This window comes from Phycodurus eques, chromosome 6, assembly GCF_024500275.1.
Source record: "Phycodurus eques isolate BA_2022a chromosome 6, UOR_Pequ_1.1, whole genome shotgun sequence".
NCBI lineage: Eukaryota > Metazoa > Chordata > Actinopteri > Syngnathiformes > Syngnathidae > Phycodurus > Phycodurus eques.
The window spans coordinates 18,863,658-18,885,951 of NC_084530.1; the positions used below are offsets into that span (position 1 = coordinate 18,863,658).

At 39.7% G+C, this 22,294-nt stretch overlaps 1 protein-coding gene across 2 annotated transcripts; it reads right to left on the minus strand.

Moving 5' to 3' along the window:
• Nucleotides 1–842: 842 nt before the first annotated feature.
• Nucleotides 843–22,153, minus strand: LOC133403520 (synaptogyrin-1-like). 2 transcript variants are annotated; one of them, XM_061678422.1, is made up of 4 exons: nucleotides 21,812–22,153; nucleotides 8,621–8,858; nucleotides 6,179–6,324; nucleotides 843–3,482 (listed from the first exon to the last, which is right to left on the minus strand). In XM_061678422.1, exons 1-4 carry the CDS (start codon nucleotides 21,911–21,913, stop codon nucleotides 3,249–3,251), a joined length of 720 nt encoding a protein of 239 aa, XP_061534406.1. In that variant the 5' UTR covers nucleotides 21,914–22,153; the 3' UTR covers nucleotides 843–3,248. The 2 variants fall into 2 exon arrangements, with proteins under 2 accessions (XP_061534406.1, XP_061534405.1); XM_061678421.1 differs by lacking the exon at nucleotides 843–3,482 and adding an exon at nucleotides 4,635–5,148 and having other exon boundaries at nucleotides 21,812–21,995.
• Between the last annotated feature and the right edge of the window lie 141 nt (nucleotides 22,154–22,294).

The following is a 22,294-nucleotide window of genomic DNA, read 5'->3' on the forward strand; positions in this document are numbered from 1 at the left end:
GAGTGTTTTACGTTAGTCTCGTCATGTTTTACTCCGGTGTATAAATCCACCTAAGCGTTTGAAGAATTGGAGTCTATAATTTCCGATAGGTCGCGAAGGTAACACCACCAAACTCACTTTTATTTTCCACATAAAAATATAATTTTGTTCACGTGTAGACTGTGTTATTCGTATTTATTATTTTATTACAGTATCGTGAAATTCACCAGTTTAAACTAGGCGGCTATTATATACAATAAAATAAAATGATAAACATTAAAAAAAAAAAAAACTTCCGGGTTGCGAGTCGGCGTTCGAACAATCGTGCCATCGCATGGCTTAATGACAATTGCAGTGTGACGAAAAATAATAAAATTAATATAAAGCACTTTCCATTTAAAATCAAATCTCAGTGTTACAGGCATAGTTACATTATTTCCAAGTTTAAAAATTGGTGCACGTCTAAGCGCTCCAGATAATATAATAAGAATAATGATAATACGGGTGGAACGTTGGACGACTGGGTAGCACATCTACCTCACAGTTCTGAGGACCCGAGTTCAAATCCAGCCACCACTGTGTGGAGTTTGCATTTTCTCCCTGTCCCTGCATGTTTGTTTCTCCGTGTACTCCGGTTTCCTCCCACACCCCCAAAACATGCATGAGGACTCTAAAATAGGTGTGAATGGTTGTTTGTTTCTATGTGTTCTGCGATTGGTTCGCAACCAGTTCAGGGTGTACCCCGCCTCTCACCCGCAGTTAGCTGGGATAAGCTCCAGCATACCCCCGACCCGAGTGAGGATAAGCGGTGTAGAAAATGGATGGATTGATAAAATAAATACATCACACACCAGCTTCTCTTCTGTCTTTATTCTCATTGTTTGAAAGCAACAACATCCAAAACATACATGTATACCTTTTCAAATAGATACGTTTTCTTGTTTTAGTATATTCGACAGGCAACATCACGCATGTCTACGGCTATACACTTGCACAGTATCAAGTACACGTATGTATGTGTATATACTTTGATAGTTTGGTCACATATTTTTACTCTTATTATTATTATCCCAAAATAAAAACATCTCCTCAAGCAACAGAAAAGGTTGAGGCATATAGATCACCAAAAACATTGTCAATTTTCCATGTTTTTATTTCCTGATACCAGAATTCCCTAAAATATAAATAATAAGTATAATTTCAAACATTAATATACTTAACTGTTTTTTTTTTGTTTTTTACACTTTTTATATATTTTGTTTAAAATGCAGCAATGTAGTTTCATACTTAGGCTGTTCATGTTTAAGTCGGTTTGTGTTGAGTGAGTTAAGTATTTTATATATATATATATATATATATATATATATATATATATATATAAGTTTTTGTGAGGTTTTATTTGTTTTGGTGGGGACCAAGTAAGATAGGTATTTTAACATATAGTATTTTAAATGAACTCAATCCGCTTATAAAGTGGGCCAAAAAGTGAAACAACAGAAAAAGAAATTTAGACAAGTTTGTGTTCACATTAAGAATTGGTTTGAAGGTGGATCAAGTGCTTTTTCAGGTCTGATGGGGCCTTACGTCAATAAAATGGCAATCCAAGGCAAAGTAAATCTTGCCCACTTGTGTTGACATTGCAAATTGGTTTGAAAAAGGACCCAGCTCTGTTAACTGATCAATTTCAGTCCGGATGAAGCCTCAAGTCAAACCAATGGTAATACACAGCAAAGTGACTCTGGACCACTGTGTTCACATTGGGAACTGCTTTGAAAGAGGATCCGGGTCTTTGAACTGGTCCATTTCAGGTCTGATGAAGCCTGATAAGCCCTAAAGTCAATCTTATGGCAATCCTAAGTCAATTTGAATCGGGACTGCTTTTCGTTCACATTGCAAATTTGATGTGAAAGAGGATAAAGCTATCCTTCTTGTCCATGCATGATGGTGCCCCAAGTCATCCATTCATTTTCCAAACCGCTTATCCTCACGTGGGTCGTGGGCGTGCTGGAGCCTATCCCAGCTATCTTCGGGAGAGAGGTGGGGTACACCTTGAACTGGTCACCAGCCAATCGCAGGGCACATATAAACAACCAACCATTCACACTCACATTCACACCAACAGGCAATTTAGAGTCTTCAATTAACCTACCATGCATGTTTTTGGGATGTGGGAGGAAACCGGACTACCCAGACAAAACCCACGCAGGCACAGGGACATGAAAACTCCACACAGGCGAGGCCAGATTTGTACCCGGGTCCTCAGAACTGTGAGGCAGATGTGCTAACCAGTCGTCCACCGTGCCTCCCCAAGTCAATACACTGGAAATACAATGTAATGTGAATCTGGACCAGTTTGTGCTCTACAAATTGTTTCGAAAGAGGATGCACTTCTTTTTTTGGTCCATGATGGTATTTCCACTTCCAGTGTATTGAATTGAGGCCCCATAAGACAGGAACAAATGGACCAGTTTAAACAATGTGATCCACTTCCAAACCAATTTGCAATGTAAACAGAAAGTGAATGACTTGAGGCCCAGTTAGAGCTGAAATGGATCAGTAAAAGAACCAGATCCTCTCTGAAACAAGCATTGATGTGAGGTCCTCCCACACCTTAAATGTCAAGCAAATAGAACTGGATCCTTTTTCAAACCAATTTGCAATGTGAACACAAAGTGGTCTGTTAACCTTAACCCTGGTATTGCCATTGGATTGACTTCAGGCAATTATCAGACCTGAAACCAAAGAAAAAAAGAACAGGTTCCTCTTTCAAACTAATTCACAATGTGCATGCAAAAGTGGTCCAATTTTAATTTGCCTTGAATTGGTATTGGATTTACCCGAGGGCCTATCAGATCTGGACCAAGAAAAAGAACCAGAGCTTATTTGAAACCAGGATTTACTTAAGGCGTTATCAGACCTAAAATGCATACGTAAATAAAAAACAAACTGAATCCTCTTTAAAACCATTTAGCAATGTGAACACAAGCGTAGTCCATATTAACTTCACCTTTTATTTCAGTTGGACTGACTTGAGGCCCCATCAGACTTTAAAGGACTAGCAAAAAGTATGCAATCCTCTTTTGAACCAGTTTGCAACGTGAACACAAACTGATCCAGACTCCCTTTCTTTCTAGATCCCAACAAAATAAACATCTACCAGTGATTGAGTTGGACTTCAAAGGTCCTGCTGTACTTTATTTAAACAGAAAGTGAATCTAAAATAAGATGCCACCAAAGTCAGCCCATTTCCTGTCTAGCTCAGCTAGCTATCAGTAGTCCTGACGCTGGTATCCGGTGGTACCATCAAAAACGTCGTCTCCTGCCTGCCCGCCACCTCCTCCTCCCCCTCCGCTCGGCGGGCTCTCCAGGTTGTCACCGCCAAAGGAGGTGTAGGGTCCACTACCTGCCGCCGCATCCTGGCTGGGGTCCGTGTACTCCTGCGAGAAGAGGGCCGAGTCGGCCCCCAGCTTGTACCTCTGGAAGCCCAGGAAGGCCTGTGCCGCCTGGGGGAGGCCAAGCGATGGGTGGTGGGAGGGGTTGATGGAAGAGAAGATGCAAAGCAGTAGTGATGGAATAAGAAGATGGTGTGTTAAAAGGAGAGAAGAAGGAAAACATTGATTAGTTGGCTAAAAGAGCTAGAAAAGTTGATTTGTTGTTAGTCATTGACAGCAGGTGAGTTACAACAGAGAAGCTTTTTGACCAGCTCAGCATCTTCAGGCTGCACCGGCGTAGGAATGAGTGATACATTATTGAAAAGCCGCAGCATTGCAGTGCATAACATTTCACAAATTGTCTCACCTTTTTGCCAATGAGAACACCACCACGTCAATCATACGCAGTATGGGACTAAAGTATTGGGACAGCTACAGGAAGCGAAACGTGAGGGAAATCGTGTCTGGTGCATTTGGCTAGTATGTGTAATACATAACATAAAACAGTCATTGCAATGCAATCGTTCCTTGCCAGTTCGGCACCTTGCATAATATAAAGTAAAAACAACTAGAAATCATATACACACAAAGAAAAAAAATGGCCATGCACGCTTGGTCAGGCACAGATTGCATGTGTCATGTGATTATGCGCTTGTTCCTCTCGCCAGATAGTCATGATAATTTCCACCTTTCACAACAGAAATAAACTTGACAACTAGAAATCGTACATGGCATGCTTGGTCAGGGACGGAATGTATATGCCATACGATTATGCAATTATCCTTCTTGCCAGTTATTCATGATAATCACAAACTTGCACAATGGAAATTAACTAAACGACTACAAATCATCCACACTCAAAAAAGAAAAAAAGTCCACGCCTACACAGGAACAAGTGAACATGCAAAATATGTGTAATGTGATTAATGTGTCATTTTGATAACCGCCACCCAGCACAATAGAAATAAACACAACAACTAGGAATATTGCAGCGTATGCATGGGCAATGTATGCATGTGTCCTATAATAAATTTGATGGCTCCTCTCACCAGTTATTCGTGATAACCGCCTCTTTGCACAATAGAAATAAACACAATAATGAGAAATCATCCACAGTCAAAAAAAAAAAAAAGGAAAAACTCCACAACACGTATAGGCACAAGTAAGCAGGCAATGTACGTGTCACAAGATTAGTACACCTGTTATTCATGGTAACCACTACCTTGCACAATAGAAATAAGTACAACAACTAGAAATAATACTAAAAGAATGCGCAGGACACTTGTTATTGCACTTCATATAATTAATGCAATGTTCCAACTCGCCAGTTATTGATGATAACCACCACCGTGCATAATAGAATTCAACCAACTCTGATTGACGACTTGATTGAATGTCCCAGTACTTTTCTCCATACAATACATTCGACCAGTAATAACAATGAGATGTAATCTAAATGGAAATTAGAAGCCAAGCTTGTCTTTTTGGGGAAAAAAGTGTAATTCACATTCAGCTTCATGTAATAAAATTATGAAAGGGATAAAGTGTAAAGCTTCACATAGTCATTTTATTGAAAACCAAAATATTATGTTTTAAGCTTTGGAAAATGCTGAATTATCTAATAAAAAAAAAAGCATCAGACAAGCGGTTGATGAGGCTGAGGTGGGAACAGCTTGGTGTATTCCTCTTCAAAGGACACATTCTTAAACTTCTCCATGGAGAACAAAGCCTGGGCACCCTGTCGGAACAACATGCAAGTCACACACAGACATACACTGAACAAAAATATAAAAGCAAACACTTTTGTTTTTGCTCCCATTTTTTGTGAGCTGGACTCCAAGATCTAAAACCTTTTCTACATACACAAAAGGCCATTTCCCTCAAATATTGTTCACAAATCTGTCTAAATCTGTGTTAGTGAGCATTTCTCCTTTGTCGAGATAATCCATCCCACCTCACAGGTGTGGCATATCAAGATGCTGATTCGACAGCATGATTATTGCACAGGTGTGCCATAGGCGATGTAACATTCTGGTAAACATGGCCCTGTCCTAGCTTTCTTGCAACATGTTGCAGGCATCAAATTTGCAAAAAAACAACTTTGTATTCTGTTTTTCTTAACGTTTTGCACAATGTTCCAACTTCATTAGAATTGAGGTTTGTATGAGTCGTTGATGCTATAGATGTGCATCAGTCACTACAGTGGAAAGGTTTTCAAAAGCTGTTGTGCATGTGACAGTCACTACAGCTGAGCTGTTTAATTCTATACAATCGGCGCAAGTCTGTGCCAGAGCTGGTTAGACCGATGTTGGTAATTTCGTAGACGAGCACAAGCCGGCGCATTTTAAGTTTGGGTGGGCTGCACCACTGTGGGAGTGTTTACAGCCCACTTCAGTTGCCACCAATCAAAGCAGCTCCTCTCATTCCCTTTAAAATGTAAAAACATTAAAATGTCTGCGGGTATCTGTCTGCCTGTGCCCTGATCAAAATCACCAGTCGAAAGTTTTGGGCGTCTCTAAACAATCCTTGCCTGGGAAAATGTATAGGGGGATGTCTGTTGATACCCCCTAAACCCCCTTAGGATGACCCCCCCCTTCCACCTCCAGGCGGATACCTAAAGTCAAATTATGTGCATCAGTCACGACAGTGGGTATGTATTCAAAAGTTGCTTTCCTCTATGTGCCCCAGTCTTTGATGTGAAAGTTGCTCTGGCGTCACTACAGTGGACCACAATGCAAAAAAAGTCAACTGAAACATGTGGCGCATACCCAAGTGAAGATGGAGAAGAAGGCGAAGGTGATGGCGGCTCGGGCGGCGTCCCCACGCTCCCTTAGTGGGTCGTCGTCCTGGTCAGTTGCCTGCCACTGATTAGCCAGGAAGCAGAAACCCACAAACCACATGAAGGACCAGAAGGCTGCTGACAGAAAGTGACATGGTCAGAGAACAGGAAGTACTACAAGTTTGCGTATGAACAATGTATTAGTTACGTGAACAGGCTGCGGTAGAAATTGAATGGGGGGGGGGAATTAGTTTCCATCTGCAGGATTAAGTGTCACAAGGCTGCTTTCACATGTTGACATGATCATACCTTTTCAGTAAGCTGCCCAGTGTAGTTGCTGGCTAACCGTGCTGCACCACAAATTTAAAGGAAACATGTAGGGTGCAAATAAAAAAAATATTAATCTGTAGGACTGACTATCCCAGGGTTGATTTCACATGAGTTTACATACTGCTAAATGCTAAACAGGTTTCAGTAGAGACTAAAAATGTCTTTTCATCTGCAGAATTAACTCCCACAAGGCGGCTTTCACAAACTCTTATTTCTCAGTAGGCTACCCAATGTATCTGCGGCATAAATGGGCTGCAGTACAGATAGCAAAGAAACATACAGAGATGATGAAAAATTTGTTTTCATTTTTCACGACATGTTCATACAATATGTGTCAGTAGGCCTCAATGTATTTTCTACCTAAACGGGCTGCAGTAGCGATCATAACGAAACAGAGGATTAAAAATGTGTTTCCATCTGGAGGACTGACTGTCACAAGGCTATCACATGATATCCTCTTATTCGTCCCAATGAATTTGCTTCCTTAATGGGCTGCAGAGAGATTGAAACAATACAAAGAGGACTAAACATTTGTTTTATCTGTAAGACTGTCACTAGGCTTCTATCACATTACATCCTCATATTTGTCAGAATACTACAACAATGAATTTGCTGCCGAAACAGGGTGCAGTAAAGATCGAAAAGATACAAAGAGGAAAAAACAAAAAACAAAGACATAAACATAAAGACATAAAGACTAAACATACAAAGAAGACTAAAAACAAGTTTTCATCTGTAGGACTGACTGTCACCATGGTGCTTTCTTATGATGTCATTCTCTATGTGTCTGTAGACTGTTGAATAAGGGTGTAACGATACATTTTAGCAACAATTCGATTTGTGGGATTGCAGATTTGATTCAAGGATGATATTGGTTCATTTAGAATGATATAATCTGAAACGATTCAGTCCCTGGAAATCGATTCAGTAACTCTTAAGCCAAAAATTCATTCAGTGTGACTCTGAAATAAATACCTGCATACCGGACAGTGCAGGCGAAAATTTCTTAAGATTCCTGTTGTTTCTTGTCAGGGAATGGAGTGAAAACTAATTATGCTCATAAAATATAAAGATTTTCCTGATGTACTTTCCTTTATGTGTCTTATTGTGTACCATACTGTATGTGTTTTCTAATGAACTATGAGTCTGCTTCCTAAAAGTTGTTTGATTGCTTTGCAGTAAAACAAAGGGGAAAACAGCAACTTATTATTTATACATTTATATTTATATATTTCAACTATTTTACTTATTGGGCAATTTTCTTCCACAAAAAGAGGTGTTAGAATTATGATGCATCCTTGGAAACATGTCTCCACTGTAAGGAATCCCTACCTAACTGAACCCAAAGTTTGAGAGTCCTTGTTCGAAACAGTCAAATAGTAATGGCTGGAAACGAAGCACTGTGAGGTTTTCACGAGGAAAATCATTTAACAATAGCGTTAAGAATACGTAGAGAGCTAAATAAATAAACAAACCTGCTCTTTGTATCACAAACATAAGCCTAAAACAGCATCAAGTAGTTGACGTTGTCGCTGGTTCTCCATCTGAGTTTTCCTTCCTCGTATTCTGCTATTGTTGTTAGCAGCTAGCAAGCTAAGCTAAGCTAACCAGCCTGAAAGGTTTCAAAGTACACAGCGGGTTGCCGTGTGTCACTCACACACACACACACACACACACACACACACACACACACACACACACACACACACACACACACACACACACACACACACACACACACATCCTCATTGATAATTTACCTACTACTTTTTCTACTCTGCCATCCACCAGACAGACGGACATCTTTAATCTCATTACAAATGTTTAAAAAACATTAAAACTCAGTAGAAGGAATTACAAGCGTTTTTCTTATAAATACAACACATACACACCTCCATATAAAGTCTGCCGTGCATAAATCCAATGCGTTATTTCCTAGTATCGATTGATTACGTTTTGAAATGATTTAAATCGATATATTTACATCCGGAAGGAAAATTTGCAGAGCACATATTGATTCAGTTGGATTATAGGACTATAAATCGATACATCGATAGAATGAGTATATTCAGTATATCTGCTGCCTAAATGGGCTGCTTACCTGACACGCCGATGTCAGCCAGCACCGCTTTCTTGCGGTCCTTGACGCTGCTGATCTGCGGGAAGTAGACGTCCAGGGCCATGAAGGCCACGCAGCACAAGAAGGCCATGGAGCCCATGAAGATGCCGTAGTTGCAGGCATTCTGGTTCTGGTTGAAGATGCAGTACTCTTGCACCTCGTTGGGTCTGTTTATGTAGCCCTCGTTGGCAATGCAGCCGAAGATGACAATGGAGAAGAGCTGCATGAGAGGAAGAGGAGACGGTTACTAAGATAGGCCCTCAGATGGTTGATTTAGGTTTTCTAGCCTGGGTTAGGTTCAGTGGCGGTTCTGGACTGATTTCAGAGGGGTTGCCTTACTGGAGCCAAGGGTTTTTCACATAAACTTTGTTGGTACATCAAAATCCATTCATGGGGGGGGGGAGCACAATGTGAGGGAGCCACTGCCCCCCACCCCCCAGAACTGTCACTGGTTAGTTTTTCAAAAAAGGATTAGGGTTTTAAATTAGGCTTTCAAGCAAGGGTTAATGTTTAATAGTAGAATTTTAAGACATGGTTAGGGGTTCAAACAAGGGTTAAGGTTCAAGGCAGGGCTAGTGTTTAATAGTAGGGTTTCAAGACAGGGTTGGAGTTTTGCTGATGTTAAGTGTTTTATAGTAGGGTTTCAAGACAAGGTTAGGATTTCAACATACTGTATGAGTTTGAGCCTGGGTTAGGGTTTCAATGAAAGGTTAGGGTTACAAAGCAGGGTTTCAAGACAACAGGAGTTTCAAATTAGGGGTTCAAGCCAGGGTTAGTGGTTAATAGTAGTGTTTGAAGATGGGGTTGGGATTTAAAATTTGGAGTCTGAGCCCCTGTTAGGGTTTCAAACAGGGGTTAGGATTACAAAGTGGGGTTTCAAGACAGGGTAAGTGTTTCAAATTAGGGTTTCAAGCCAGGGTTAATGTTTAATAGTAGGGTTTCAAGACAGGGTTAGAAATTCAAATTAGGTTATTAAGGCTGGGTGTATGGTTTCAAGACAGGATAAGGGTTTCAAATTAAGGGTTGATGTTTTCCAACTAAAGTGTGAAATTAACGATTCAAACTTGGGTGGGAGTTCTAACTAAAGTGTCAGATTAACATTTCAAGCCTGGGTTGGGGGTTATAAAGTCGGGCTTCAAACAAAGGTTAGACAGAATAGCCAAGTGCCCCAACACTTTAGTCCACGTAGTGTGGTTTGGAAACACTTAGCTGGTCCGTGTGTGTGTGTGTGTGCGTGCGTGCGTGCGTGCGTGTGTGTGTATGTGTGTGTGTGTGTGTGTGTGTGAGAGAGAGATATCAGTGACATAGACACAAAAGGAAGACACACAACACAAATAAGTTTGTGTTGAGTCATGCCGCAATTCATTTCATGAGTTTATACAATTACACAACACAAACAACATTTTATGCTTTGTTTCCTCCTTACAACGAATGAGAATCTACACAATGTATGAGATCATATAGAGACAAAACATGATATAGCCACGAGCATTCAGCATGTCAATTACAATGTAACTATGGTTACGGTTTCAAGGTAGGGTTGCAAGCAAAGGTTCCAGTTTAAAATTTAGTTTCAAACTAGACTAAGTGTTTCCAATTAGGGTTCCACGCAAAGGTTTCAAGCCAGCATTGCAGTTTCAAATATGGGTTGGCACACTAAGGTTAATTAACAAGCATTTGGTTTTAAATTAGGGTTTCAAGATAGGGTCAAGGTTTCAAAAAAGGTTTATGGTTTAATATTCAGGCTTCAAGCAAGGGTTAAGGTTTCAAATTCAGATTCTTATCCAGGTTTCCGGTTTCCAACAAAGAGGTTCTAAATAGGGTTTCAAACCAGGATTATGGTTTCAAACAAGTGTTAGGTTTTCTAATTAAGGTTCCAAGCCACGATTAGTGTTTTCTAGCCAGGGTATGATTTCAAACATGGGTTAGGGCTTCAAATTAGGGGTCCAAACCATAGTTTATGTTGCAAAGTAGGGTTTCAAACCAGGATTTGGGTTTCAAAAAAGGTTCATGTTTTAAACGAGGGTTAGGATTTCCAAAAAGGTTTATGACTTCAAATTAGGGCTTCAAATAAGGTTTAGGGTTACAAATTCAGATTCCAATTTATGATTACGGTTTCAAACAAAATGTTAGGCACGGCTATCAAACTCAAGACCTGGAGGCCAGATCCGGCCGGCCAGCCACATCACTTTATGTGGCCCGCAAAAAGCAAATCACCCAAATTGTCATGTAATAAATGTTGAGCTACTGCAAAAGCATTTGTTTGTTTGTTACCAAAAACCTCAGAAGATGAATTTAAAAACCATATATGTAAACATATCATGAGCTAATTAAACATTTATATGGTTTCACAGTATACCGACCCTCTGAGGGAAACCAATGTGGCCTGTGACAAAAATGAGTTTGACACCCCTGGGTTAGGGTTTCTAATTAGAGTTTAAACCCAGGATTGTGGTTTCAAATTATATTTAGGGTTTCAAATTAGGATTTCAAGACAGAGTTAGAATTTCAAAATAGGGTTTAAAGCTAGGGTTAGGGTTTTAAATTTGGGTTTCAAGACAGGGTTAGGATTTCAAAGATGGGTTATGGTTTCAAAATAAAAATATCCAACACAGAATTATGGTTTTGAAGTACGGTTTCCTGCGATAGGCTGGCGACCAGTTCAGGGTGTACCCCACCTCTCGCCCAAAGATTGCTGGGATAGGCTCCAGCACAAACGAGGTTTGGGGTTTCAAATTAGGGTTTCAAGACAAGGTTAGGGTTTTAAAAAGGGGTTAGTGTTTTCAATCATTATTTAAAAACAGGATTAGGGATTACAAACCAGCCAAGACTACAGTTTCAAAAAAGGATTAAGGTTTAAAAACATTTTGGGGGTTTTAAATTTGGGTTTCAAAAAAGGTTTGGGATTCCAAGCTTGGGCATTGGATGAAAAAAACAAACAAACAAACAAACAAAAAACATTTGGGGTTTCAAGACAGGGCCAGTGTTTAGTTTTCTTTTGATATATATTTTTAAAAGGTTCATGGCTTCGAATTAAGAGTTCAAGACATGATTAGGGTTTAGAGCAAGGGACGGTGTTTCAAAAGCAGCGATTCAATTAGCATTCTGAGCCAGGGTAAGGATTTCATATTCAGGGGTGTTGGGTGTGAAAGCTAATCAAAGTTTGTGATATTTCCTCGTCTCCCTCCCTCCCTTTGTCTTCACTAGAGGACAATCACCTGCAACCTTTTCCATTATGGGGCGACGAAGACGAGGAGATGAAGGCGAGGCGAGGAAGCGATTGGCTGGCGGGCAGCGGAGGCCGCGCTATTTATAGAGCAGCGCTTTCGTCATCACCGCCGCCCGCCATCATCGTATCCCTCATTACTGGACACTCACACGTCCTCCTCACATGCATCAACACACACTCACAAACATGTAGAATATATGATAATAGTAAACATGGATTATGTAGAAAGAGTACAGCTGGATCTGTATAGGGATCTATCCACCAATCAAGACAAAACACTTCTCTAGTCCAACCTCTTTATGTACCCTTCCACCTTGCTTGGAATCCTAATTGTAACCTTTGCTTTTAAACCCTAATTTGAAACCCTAATTTGAAGCACTAGACCTGATTTAAAATCCAAATTTGAAATGCTAACATTTGTTTGAAACCCTCACCCTGTCTCGATACCCTAATTTAAAACCCTGACTGAGACTTGCAACTCAAACCCTGGTTTGAAAACCTAATTCCAAACCCTACCCAAGACTTGAAACCCTAACATGCCTTGAAAGCAAAAAGCTGACTTGAAACTCACATTTTACTCCCTAACCTTTGATTTAATCCCTAACTGTTTTAAAACACAAATATGAAATGCTACCCTTTGTTTGAAACCCTAACCCTGTATTGAAACTGTAATTTGATACCCTGACAAAGGCTTTAATACCTAATCCTGGTTTGAAACCCTAATTTAAATCCTAACCAAGGGATGACACACTACCCAAGACTTGTTGAAACCTTTACCAAGCTTTGGAGGCCTCATTTGACACCTGAACTTTGCTAAAAATTCTAACACTGGATTAAAACCCTAACTTCAAACAGTCACCTTGCCTTGAAACCCTAATTTGAAACCCAAACCTTTGCCTGAGATTCCAAACGTATGTTGAAACCCACATTTGAAACTCTAAACTCTAATTTGACACCCTAACCCTATTTTGACCTAATTTAAAACCCCAACCAAGACTTGAAACCCTAATCAAGCTTTGAAAGCCTCATTTAGAACCAAAACCTTTATAGAAAAGCTTAAACCTGACTTGAAACCCACATTTGACTCCCTAACCTTTGTTTTAATCCCTAACTTGAAAACCTAACTCTGTTTTACAACACACATTTGAAATTCTACTTTTGTTTGAAACCCTAACAAAATCTTGAAACCCTCATTTGTAACCTAAATTTTGCTAGAAACTAAAAACTCTAAAAAGCCCTAACTTGAAACAGTCAACCTGTCTTTAGAGCCTAATTCGAAATCCTAGCCCTTGCCTTGAAAGCGTAAACTTGTCTTGAAACCCTAATTAGAAACCCTAAATTTTGCCTGACAATCTAAATCTAGCTAGAAACACTAACCTTTGATTTAAATCCTGATTTGAAACCCAGGCTGAAAACCCTGCCTGCCGAGTATGATACTGACTGCGTGGCCACCTGTATGAACAGAGTCAAGTGTTTTCCCCAGCAAGAAATGTCTTGTTTCTTCTCCTCGTGTGTGTGCTCTCACTGCTTCTGGTTGGATCATGTGACATACTTTGATTTCCTCGCTCAAGTCAACGAGGGAACTCGAATGAATGCGGAGGTGATGTTCATTCTCCTCCTTTTGCTACTCCCGGTTGTGGTCCGATGACACGGCGGGCACAAAAACGCACGAGGATTGATTGTGGCGTGACCTACTTTAAGAACTCCCCACCTCACCCAGCGCCATCCAACATCTTGTGGCTGGCAATTGTATTTGGAGTCACATGGTCACGAGGGCAGATCGAATGACTTACTTTCTTGTCCCGCATGAGGACGGCAGACGTCCTCTGGAGACACGCCTTCATGTGCCTTATATGAAACCCTAACCTTGGCTTCAAACCTTATTTGAAAACCAAAGCCAGACTTGAATCCCTAACTTTTGCTTAAAACCCTAATTTGAAACCATAGCCTTTGTTTGAAATCTGAATCCTGTCTTGAAACACTAATTTAAAAGCCTCACTCTGGTTTGAAACTGAAAACTTTATTTAACCATAATTTTAAACCCTAATACTGTCTTTTAGAGCTTAATTTTAAATCCTAACCTTGGCCTGAAACCCTAACCTTCGTTTGAAACCCTAATTTAAAACCCGAACCAAGGTTTGAAACCCTAATTTGAATCCCTAACTAAAAACCCTACTAAAGGCTTAAAATCCTAATTTGAAACCCTAACTTGTTTGAAACCATGACTTACCTAAGCTTGAAATCCTAACCTTTGCTTGAAACACCAACCATCGTTTAAAATCTTTACCAAGGCTTGAAACCTGAATTAGAAATCCTAACCATAAATTTGGATTGAAACTCTTGAAACCTTAATCCTTGTTTGAAACCTTAAACAAGGCTAATTTGAAATCCCAACCATAACTTGAAACCCTAAACTTTGTTTGAAAATAACTGCTAAAAAAAACCTAACCAAGGCTTGAAACCCTAATTTGAAATCCCAACCATAACTTGAAACCCTAAACTTTGTTTGAAAATAACTGCTAAAAAAAACCTAACCAAGGCTTGAAACCCTAATTTGAAATCCCAACCATAACTTGAAACCCTAAACTTTGTTTGAAAATAACTGCTAAAAAAACCTAACCAAGGCTTGAAACCCTGTCCTGACCGTAACCCTCAGATGTGAAACCCTATTCCTTCTTCAAAACCTTGACTCAGGCTTGAAATGGTAACTTGAAACCCTACTCGTGGCTTGATACTTTAAGTCCTAATTTGAAGCCCAAACACTTGTTCAAAATCATTGCTCAAAATCATTTCTCTAAACACTAACCAAGGATTGAAACCCTACCTTTTCTTGAAACCATATCCCTTGTTTAAAACCTTAGCCCAGGCTTAAAACCATAACTTTAAACCCTAACCCTGACTTGAAACCCGAACCTTGGCTTCAAATGCTGGATTGAACCCCACCGCCTCATTTTAAACCCAAACCCAGGCTTGAAAGCCAACTATGAAATCCCCAAAGCATGTCTGGAAACCCTAACACTGACTGCCTTTGTAAAGATATAACTTCCTAGCTTTCCTGAATGACGCATTAGCAGCTACTTCCTGGTTCCTGGAAGATGATACAAATGGATACACGGGGCAATTATGTGACCGCACCAAAATTTAACACCTCCCTCTTTTATCCACGCACCACCCTTGCATAATGCTGTGAGAAAATAGGTAATTCTACACATATAATCCTAAACAATACAAATAATATGTGCTTCATTGATGCTTCTAAAGCATGTCATCATGTTAATCATGACAAATTATTTAAAACATTGTATAAAAGCAGGTTCCCTAGCTATTTAATTAGAATCTGGATTTATTGGTACTCACATCAGACAATGAGTGTGAGATGGGGAAGTGTAACATTCCCTTCCATGTGATCAATGGTGTCCGTCAGGGCGGAATTCGGTCTAATTTTCTTTTCTTTTCTCTCTATGTATATGAATGGTTTGTCTTTGATTTTAAATGCATGTGGTACAAGTTGTGGGATTGGTAACATACTAATTAACCACCTAGTAGAAACAGGGAGTCTTAGATTTACTCGCACGTTTAGGTAAGGCTGGCTAGCCTTCAGTCCGTTGCAGCAATGGCTCATTTTGTGATGGAGAAAAAAATATTTTGTTGAAAAGAGTGTGCAGGTAGAAAATGAAAATGAAAACCCAGTCCCTCAGGGGGACAAAAAAGAAGAGGGAGATTCAAAAATGAGCCAGGTCCTGAAGGTGCACCAGAGCAGTCCATCGCTGCCAGGTGCTCTACAGCGCCCGGTAGCTGCACTGCTGACACAGACATACAGCAGGTGACTGGCCCTCTGATTTAAGGCAGTCAGTCACCTGTTGATGAACCAAGGTGGCCTCTGGCTTTATCCGGCCATGAAAGTTGGACAGCAGGATCGCTACCTCAATCGTAGATGGTATGACTACAAATGGCTGGAATCTTCTATGATTAAAGTAACTGAAATCATGAAAGTTGATGATTGTCTCAATCACTCCCATGTATCGGTCAAGCCCCCCTTAGCACGGAGAGAAAAAGGAGTGCTTTTTCTCTCTCTTTCTCATCCCAGTGGGTCTGAAATAAAGAAGAACTATGAAAACCTAACGTCCTCACTGCATTTGCACGAAACCAACCCGACGCATTCCTGGTTTGCGCTAAGCTGACCGAGCATGTGATGTTTTATAGTCAATGTTGGCGTGGTCACATTAGTCCTTTCATTCCTTCATACCGGACCAACTACATGAAAAACAAGCAAAAACAATCACAAGACTCCCATCAAGGATGAAAGGAAGGTCTGTTGGAGGAGCACATGTGGGCCTCGAGTCTTGTTACTGTCAGGCGGGTGGATGTGTTAGTTAATTTTTTTAAAACCCTAATCTTGACTTGAAACCCTAATCCTGTTTTGAAACTGTAGTTTGAAGCCCTAACATCAAAGGCCAACTTTTGCTTGAAACCCTAACCAAGCCGTGAACAGCTAATTTGATGGCCTACCCCTAGATTGAAACTCTAATTTGAAACCCTAACTTGGAACCCCGACTTTGATTCAGACTTTAATTTGGAACACTGACTGTGTCTCGAAAACCTAATTCTATAATAAATATAATAAATCCTAATTTTATTTTGAAACCTCAATTTGAACCTCAAATCATTTTTTTAAAAACCTAATTTCAAACCCCAACCATTTCTTAAAAACTCATTTGTAACTCAAGTATTTTCTTCAAAATGTCATTTGAAAAACTAACTTGCAATCCCAGCCTTTGCTTGACAGCCTAACCAAGGCTCGAAACCTTAATTTGAAAGCCTGATTAAAAACCAAACTTGAAACCCTGACCAGGGCTTGAGAACCAAATTTGAAGCCCTAACTTGAAACCATAACCCAGGTTTGAAACATAAATTTTAAATACTAGCCTTTGCTTGGAGTTACAGGGGGTAGATGTGTGTTCATTCACTTTTTGCTTGTCATTTGCCTAATTCAAATGCAACACACACTCACACTCACACACACACACAGACACAGACACACACGCACACACAGACACAATTGTGGATGGTCGTTGAGGATGTATTAGACTGCGGTGGCGCTTGTCACACACTTGACTGTATACTACGTAAATCGTGTGTTATAACACGAGCACACACGGCATGAATGCGTTTGTGTGAGAATGTGATGACCTCATCAAAATGATACGGCTTGTGGCAAAGTTGGAGTGGTTACACAATGTGTGATTACCCACACTGCCATATAACCACATAACCAGTAACCCTTACAAAAACTAACGTTGTCTGAAACCCGAACTTGAACGACTAACCTTGGCTTCGAAACCTAATTTGAAACCCTAACCCTGGATTATAACCTTAATTTTAAAGCCTGACCATTGGTTGAAACCTCAATTTGAAACCCTAACCCTTGTGCAAAATGTTATTTTGAAAGCCTAACTTGAAACCCTAACCTTTGCTTGAAACCCGAACTTCAAACCCTAACCCTGGTTTCAAATCATAATCTGAAACCCTGAAACCGATTTAAGAACACTACCTCTTGTTGAAACCGTAACTCAGGCTGGAAACGTACCTGGAAACTATCACCAAAACCAGAACCCTGGCTTGAAACCATAATTTAAAACCCTAACCCTTGTGGAAACCTTAACTTAGGCTAGAAACCCTAATACAAAACTTGAAACCCAAAGACTGGTTTGTAACCCTCATGTGAAACCCTCACATGAAACCCCTTGTTGAAACTGTACCCCAGTCTTAAAACCCGAACTAGCAATTGCAACTCGAAACCCTAACCCTGTCTTGAAATGCTAATTTGAAACCCTAACCTAACGACCCTAATTTGAAACATTAACCCTTGTTCAATCCATAACCCAGACTTCAAACCCTAACTACCCTGTGTTGAAATTGCAATCCAGGCTTGAAACCCTAACCCTGGCTTGAAATCATTTGTTTAAAACCCTAAATTGAAACCATAATCCTCATTTAAAAAACCTGCCCTGCCTTGAAAGCCTCATTTAAACCCCTAAACAAGGCTTGAAACCCTAACGTCATACAATGAGCGAGGTGGTGAGCTCGTGAGGGCTACTACATGCTACTAAAAAAAAGCTATGGGAGCATCCAAAGACCAGGTTGCATGTTTCAAGCACATGATTTATCAGCTAGCAACACTACACACTAGTGCGGGCTAAAAACATGCAAATAGTGTCGCGTGGCTAAATTCCAACACTTGAGTGCGAACAAAGGTTCGCATGCAGCTGACAAAATGTTGTTGCTCTGCGTCACTGTTTGCTTTTGTGTTGCTACTTTCATCCGCTTTCTACAGCCGACCTCCCATGCTAACAGTCACGAGCATTAATGCTAACCCTAGTCTAAGGATGTTTGATACCACTTTTTTTTTTCAGACCAATGCTAGTATGAGTTTTCACTCTTGAGTACTCATACTGATACCGAGTACCAATACCACTAGTACTTTTGATACATAAAATGTCCACATTGACAGATAATTGTAAACAAAGACCTTTTTTTTTTCCTGACACACATGATGATTCGCCGATATGTCAAACCACCACAGTGTAGCGCCAACTACTGGCAAAGAGGACTTACTCGATGTCAGATATTTTTGCCTTACGTATCGGTGGTCGGTATTAGCAGCCTTCACGAGTATCCGATACCTTGAAGTCAGGCCAGCATCGGCCCAACACCAATATTTGGTATCGGTACTCATCCATTCCTACTGTTAGCAGTGGTTGACTTCTTATTCACTTGTAAGACAAATATCAGCCATTTTCAAGTGAGAGACAACCTACACACAAACACTTTCATGTCAAAGCTAAAAGGTAGGCAGAGCTGCAGTGTTGTCGGATGCACCACATGCACAGATCTGCTATACTAAATTGTCATGGCAACGAAAGTTGGTTTTGGCCCCGCAGTACAGGGGGCTGGTGAGCAGTGGCTGTTATAAAGACACCTGGGAACCTTTATATCCCGTAAGACTCGATACTTAGGCACACCCCTGTATTGGAGGGAGGCGGGGTGAGTAGTGGCTCATTTGCACGAGACTGGACCACTCCCTCAAAACAGGCTAATTTCAGCCAGGCTAGAAAAAGAGGTTGAAAAGTGCATTTTATTCTTGATCGTTGGGGAATTTGGATGAAGATTTGTATTTAAGACATGGGAACTGTTTTAAATTAAAAAATAAACATAATAACTTCTTTAAGAGGTAATCCGAGAAATATTTCTAATATTTTGATACAGTATTTACAAAATGAGAGCTTTAAAAGACGCACACACACTTATGCCCTACAATGTGTGTTAGAACACGCACACAAACACACAAATGCACACTCACTCACGCACACACATTATAATGCCCGCATTTCAGCTTGGGCTGTTGGTATGGTTACTTTTCTCTCTGGGGACAATTGAAGGGGGGTTAACCACACCTGGATGCTGGTGACATTCACTTAACTTCATTCTAGGCTTTTTGCTGGTGTTGTGCAGCCTGATAGATTCATCCAAAGTTATCAACAAAGAACAATTTTGCCCTGTGTTAATGAATAGTGCTGTTTCATACGCCAAAACCTCTTCTTGCGACAAATTACAAATGAGAGCAATGTCACACGTTTTGATTGGAGTTGAAGCAGAGAACGTAGAATAACAGTAGTTTTGCAACGGGTGCGAAAACAAAATTGCTTAAAATATGACAAACATTTTGTGAAAATATACAAATGTTGGAGATAATACACATAAAGAAAAAATGGACACACTGCGGAAAACATACAAAAATAATTTTAGAACTACCAAAAGTATTAGTAAATAATAGAACAAATGTTAAAACAAAAATACAACAGTATAGTGAAAAATTAGACAAAATAATTTTTGTTTAAGTTATAGAAAAATATTACACCAAAAACACAAAAGTGGTAGACAATAATTTCAAAAAATAGACCAAGTTATCAAAATATTAGATGATAGATACACAAATATTATGAAAAATACGATATTACATAAAAATACAAACATATAAGAAAATAATACACAAATAACAGACAGAAAAACACATACAAACATGTTAGGCTGAATAGTACACTATAATTTATTAGGCATTAATCTAAATATTTGTTGAAAAATACATTTTCAAATAAAATACGAATTGTAGATCAAAACATAATAAATAATAGACAAAATATTACAAGAATAGGACACAAAAACACAAAAATAGTAGATGAAAAATACAAAAATATTGAAAAAATATTGGACCAAAATATAAATATATTTTAAAATAATGCAAATTATAAGAGAAAAACATAAATATTTGATGAAAAATACATAAATGTTAAATACAATTAAAATAATACACCAGAAAAAAACGGAATACTAAATAAATACAGCAGACAAAAAAGATAGATGAAAAATATATACATTAAACATTTATAAATAGTACATTAAAAATAAATAAATTAAATATTCATAAATATTTATGTATTTTCCATCTATTATTATTGTATTTTACTCTAGATAAAAAATACCAAATATATTGAAATAGCACCAAATATTAGACGATAAATAAAATAATATTAGATGACAAATTAGACCCAAAGAAAATATATGTTAAGGCTTTATATGCTCCACTAGATGCTGCTGTTTTGGTCAGCAATGAGTGTGACGATAGAGGAAATACTGTACAGTGGACTCAAAGAGACCAGACTAAGAGCACATAACCACATCATGCTCATAATCCTTCACGCCTCATCGAGCAGTCACATGACTCACCAACTCAGCTTTTCTTTCCAGCATTGACTCAAAACACACTGAATCTGTCTTTAAGACAAAAAAAGTTGATGTAAACATGTATCAACAAAAGGCAAGCTACTTGACAATTTGCTGTGACGCTAAAACAACGACCTTGTGCATGTGAGCAACAAATTAAACAAAAACATTTGCGACATGATCGAATGAGCTCCAAGAACGCAGGGAGGGACCAGACACTTTTTGATTCTGGGGCGGGGAGGAAAATAAATCTACATCTCTACATCAAAACAAAATCTAGACGATCTAATTAGTTCCAATACAAAAACTGTATTACACATTTTGCCTTAGTTATGATGAGAAGCCACTTCCTGGTTCGTGGAGTATGATGTTAACACCACTTGGAAGTACAATTTTTAAATCTAGGGATGTGCGAAAGCTTCTATTGAGACAAAAACATGAAAAGTGAAAAATAAATCGTAAAGTGATATTTAGTAGTATTTGTGTCGGTCTGTCCAAATCATAGCTACCAGACTACTTCCCGCTGCATGGAAAATGACATAAAATTGAAAAGCCGGGATTGTACCATTTACACTCTGGGGGGGGGGGGATTCGCTATTGACAAAATCTTATTCGGACTAAAGTGTCCGATGTCCTATTGGACCCAGTAGGGGGCATATTTGAACATTCATCTTAGCATCTTGGAATTGTTATACAGTGAATTTATGCAAATCTGCTGTTCGCTATTCGCCGAATATCCTCCATTATTCTCTGCAAAACTCACCTATTTGCTGTTTTTGTGCTCAGGCCAAAGCCATGTCTAATATTACAAAATATTGCTTGGGCGAAATCACGTGGCATCTTGGGTCCAAAGAACTATGTTGATGTGATGGGAGCGTCATTATAGCCCATTCCAAGAGTGCTTAGCCACCATCTTGTGGCATCTTTAGGCCACTCGGGAACAACGATGCAAAAGTTATAGTTTACAATTTATTTAAAACTACAACAAATGTGATACATTTGCTTTTCGTGTGAAGTGCTCCATGGATGGACTCCATTGGACTCTCCCATTCTGCCATGTTTGTTTACTGCTGCCCTTCACTGTCAGTAATTCACGATAAAATGACCACTTATGGGGAGAAATTACTATTAAAAAGTGTATGATATGTTTATATCGAACTCACCCATGACACGATGCGTAGTATAGTCTGAGGCTGCTGGAAGAAGGTGACCGGGTCGAAGGCTCCACCGGCTTTCCCGGCTCCGTACGCCTGCATCCCCTCCATGGCGCCCCCCACCTTCCGCCTGGCTTGGTCTCTCCTCCCCGGGCTCGCTACTGGCTCAAGCTCCGGACAAATCCCTTGAACTCGGCTCTTCACGCTATTTTGTTGCTGTTGTGTATTAATATGGTTTGGAGTTAATTTAATCTGTAAAAAAAATAATAACAACAAAAAAATCCCTGCATCCCTGACGAAAGGTGCGCGTGATGGATGGCTCCCTATCCGCGGAACGCGTGTACGCGCAAGGCGGTGTCACGCCTCGTACGCGCATCTCGGGCACGCGCACGTCCTCACGTGAGGTCACGCGCTCGCTAAGACCCAGCCACCCTTTAACTTTGTCTGAAGGGTTTTTAAACAAACGTTTACTGACATATACTACGCATTACA

Bases quoted from the DNA above. Each gene is read 5' to 3' on its own strand.
- LOC133403520 (XM_061678422.1), bottom strand. From the start codon at position 21,913: ATGGAGGGGATGCAGGCGTACGGAGCCGGGAAAGCCGGTGGAGCCTTC. The intron at 8,859-21,811 runs GTGAGTTCGATA...CCTCTCATGCAG, and splicing joins TACTACGCATCGTGTCATGG to CTCTTCTCCATTGTCATCTT. The intron at 6,325-8,620 runs GTAAGCAGCCCA...TTCTGTCAGCAG, and splicing joins GGCTGACATCGGCGTGTCAG to CCTTCTGGTCCTTCATGTGG.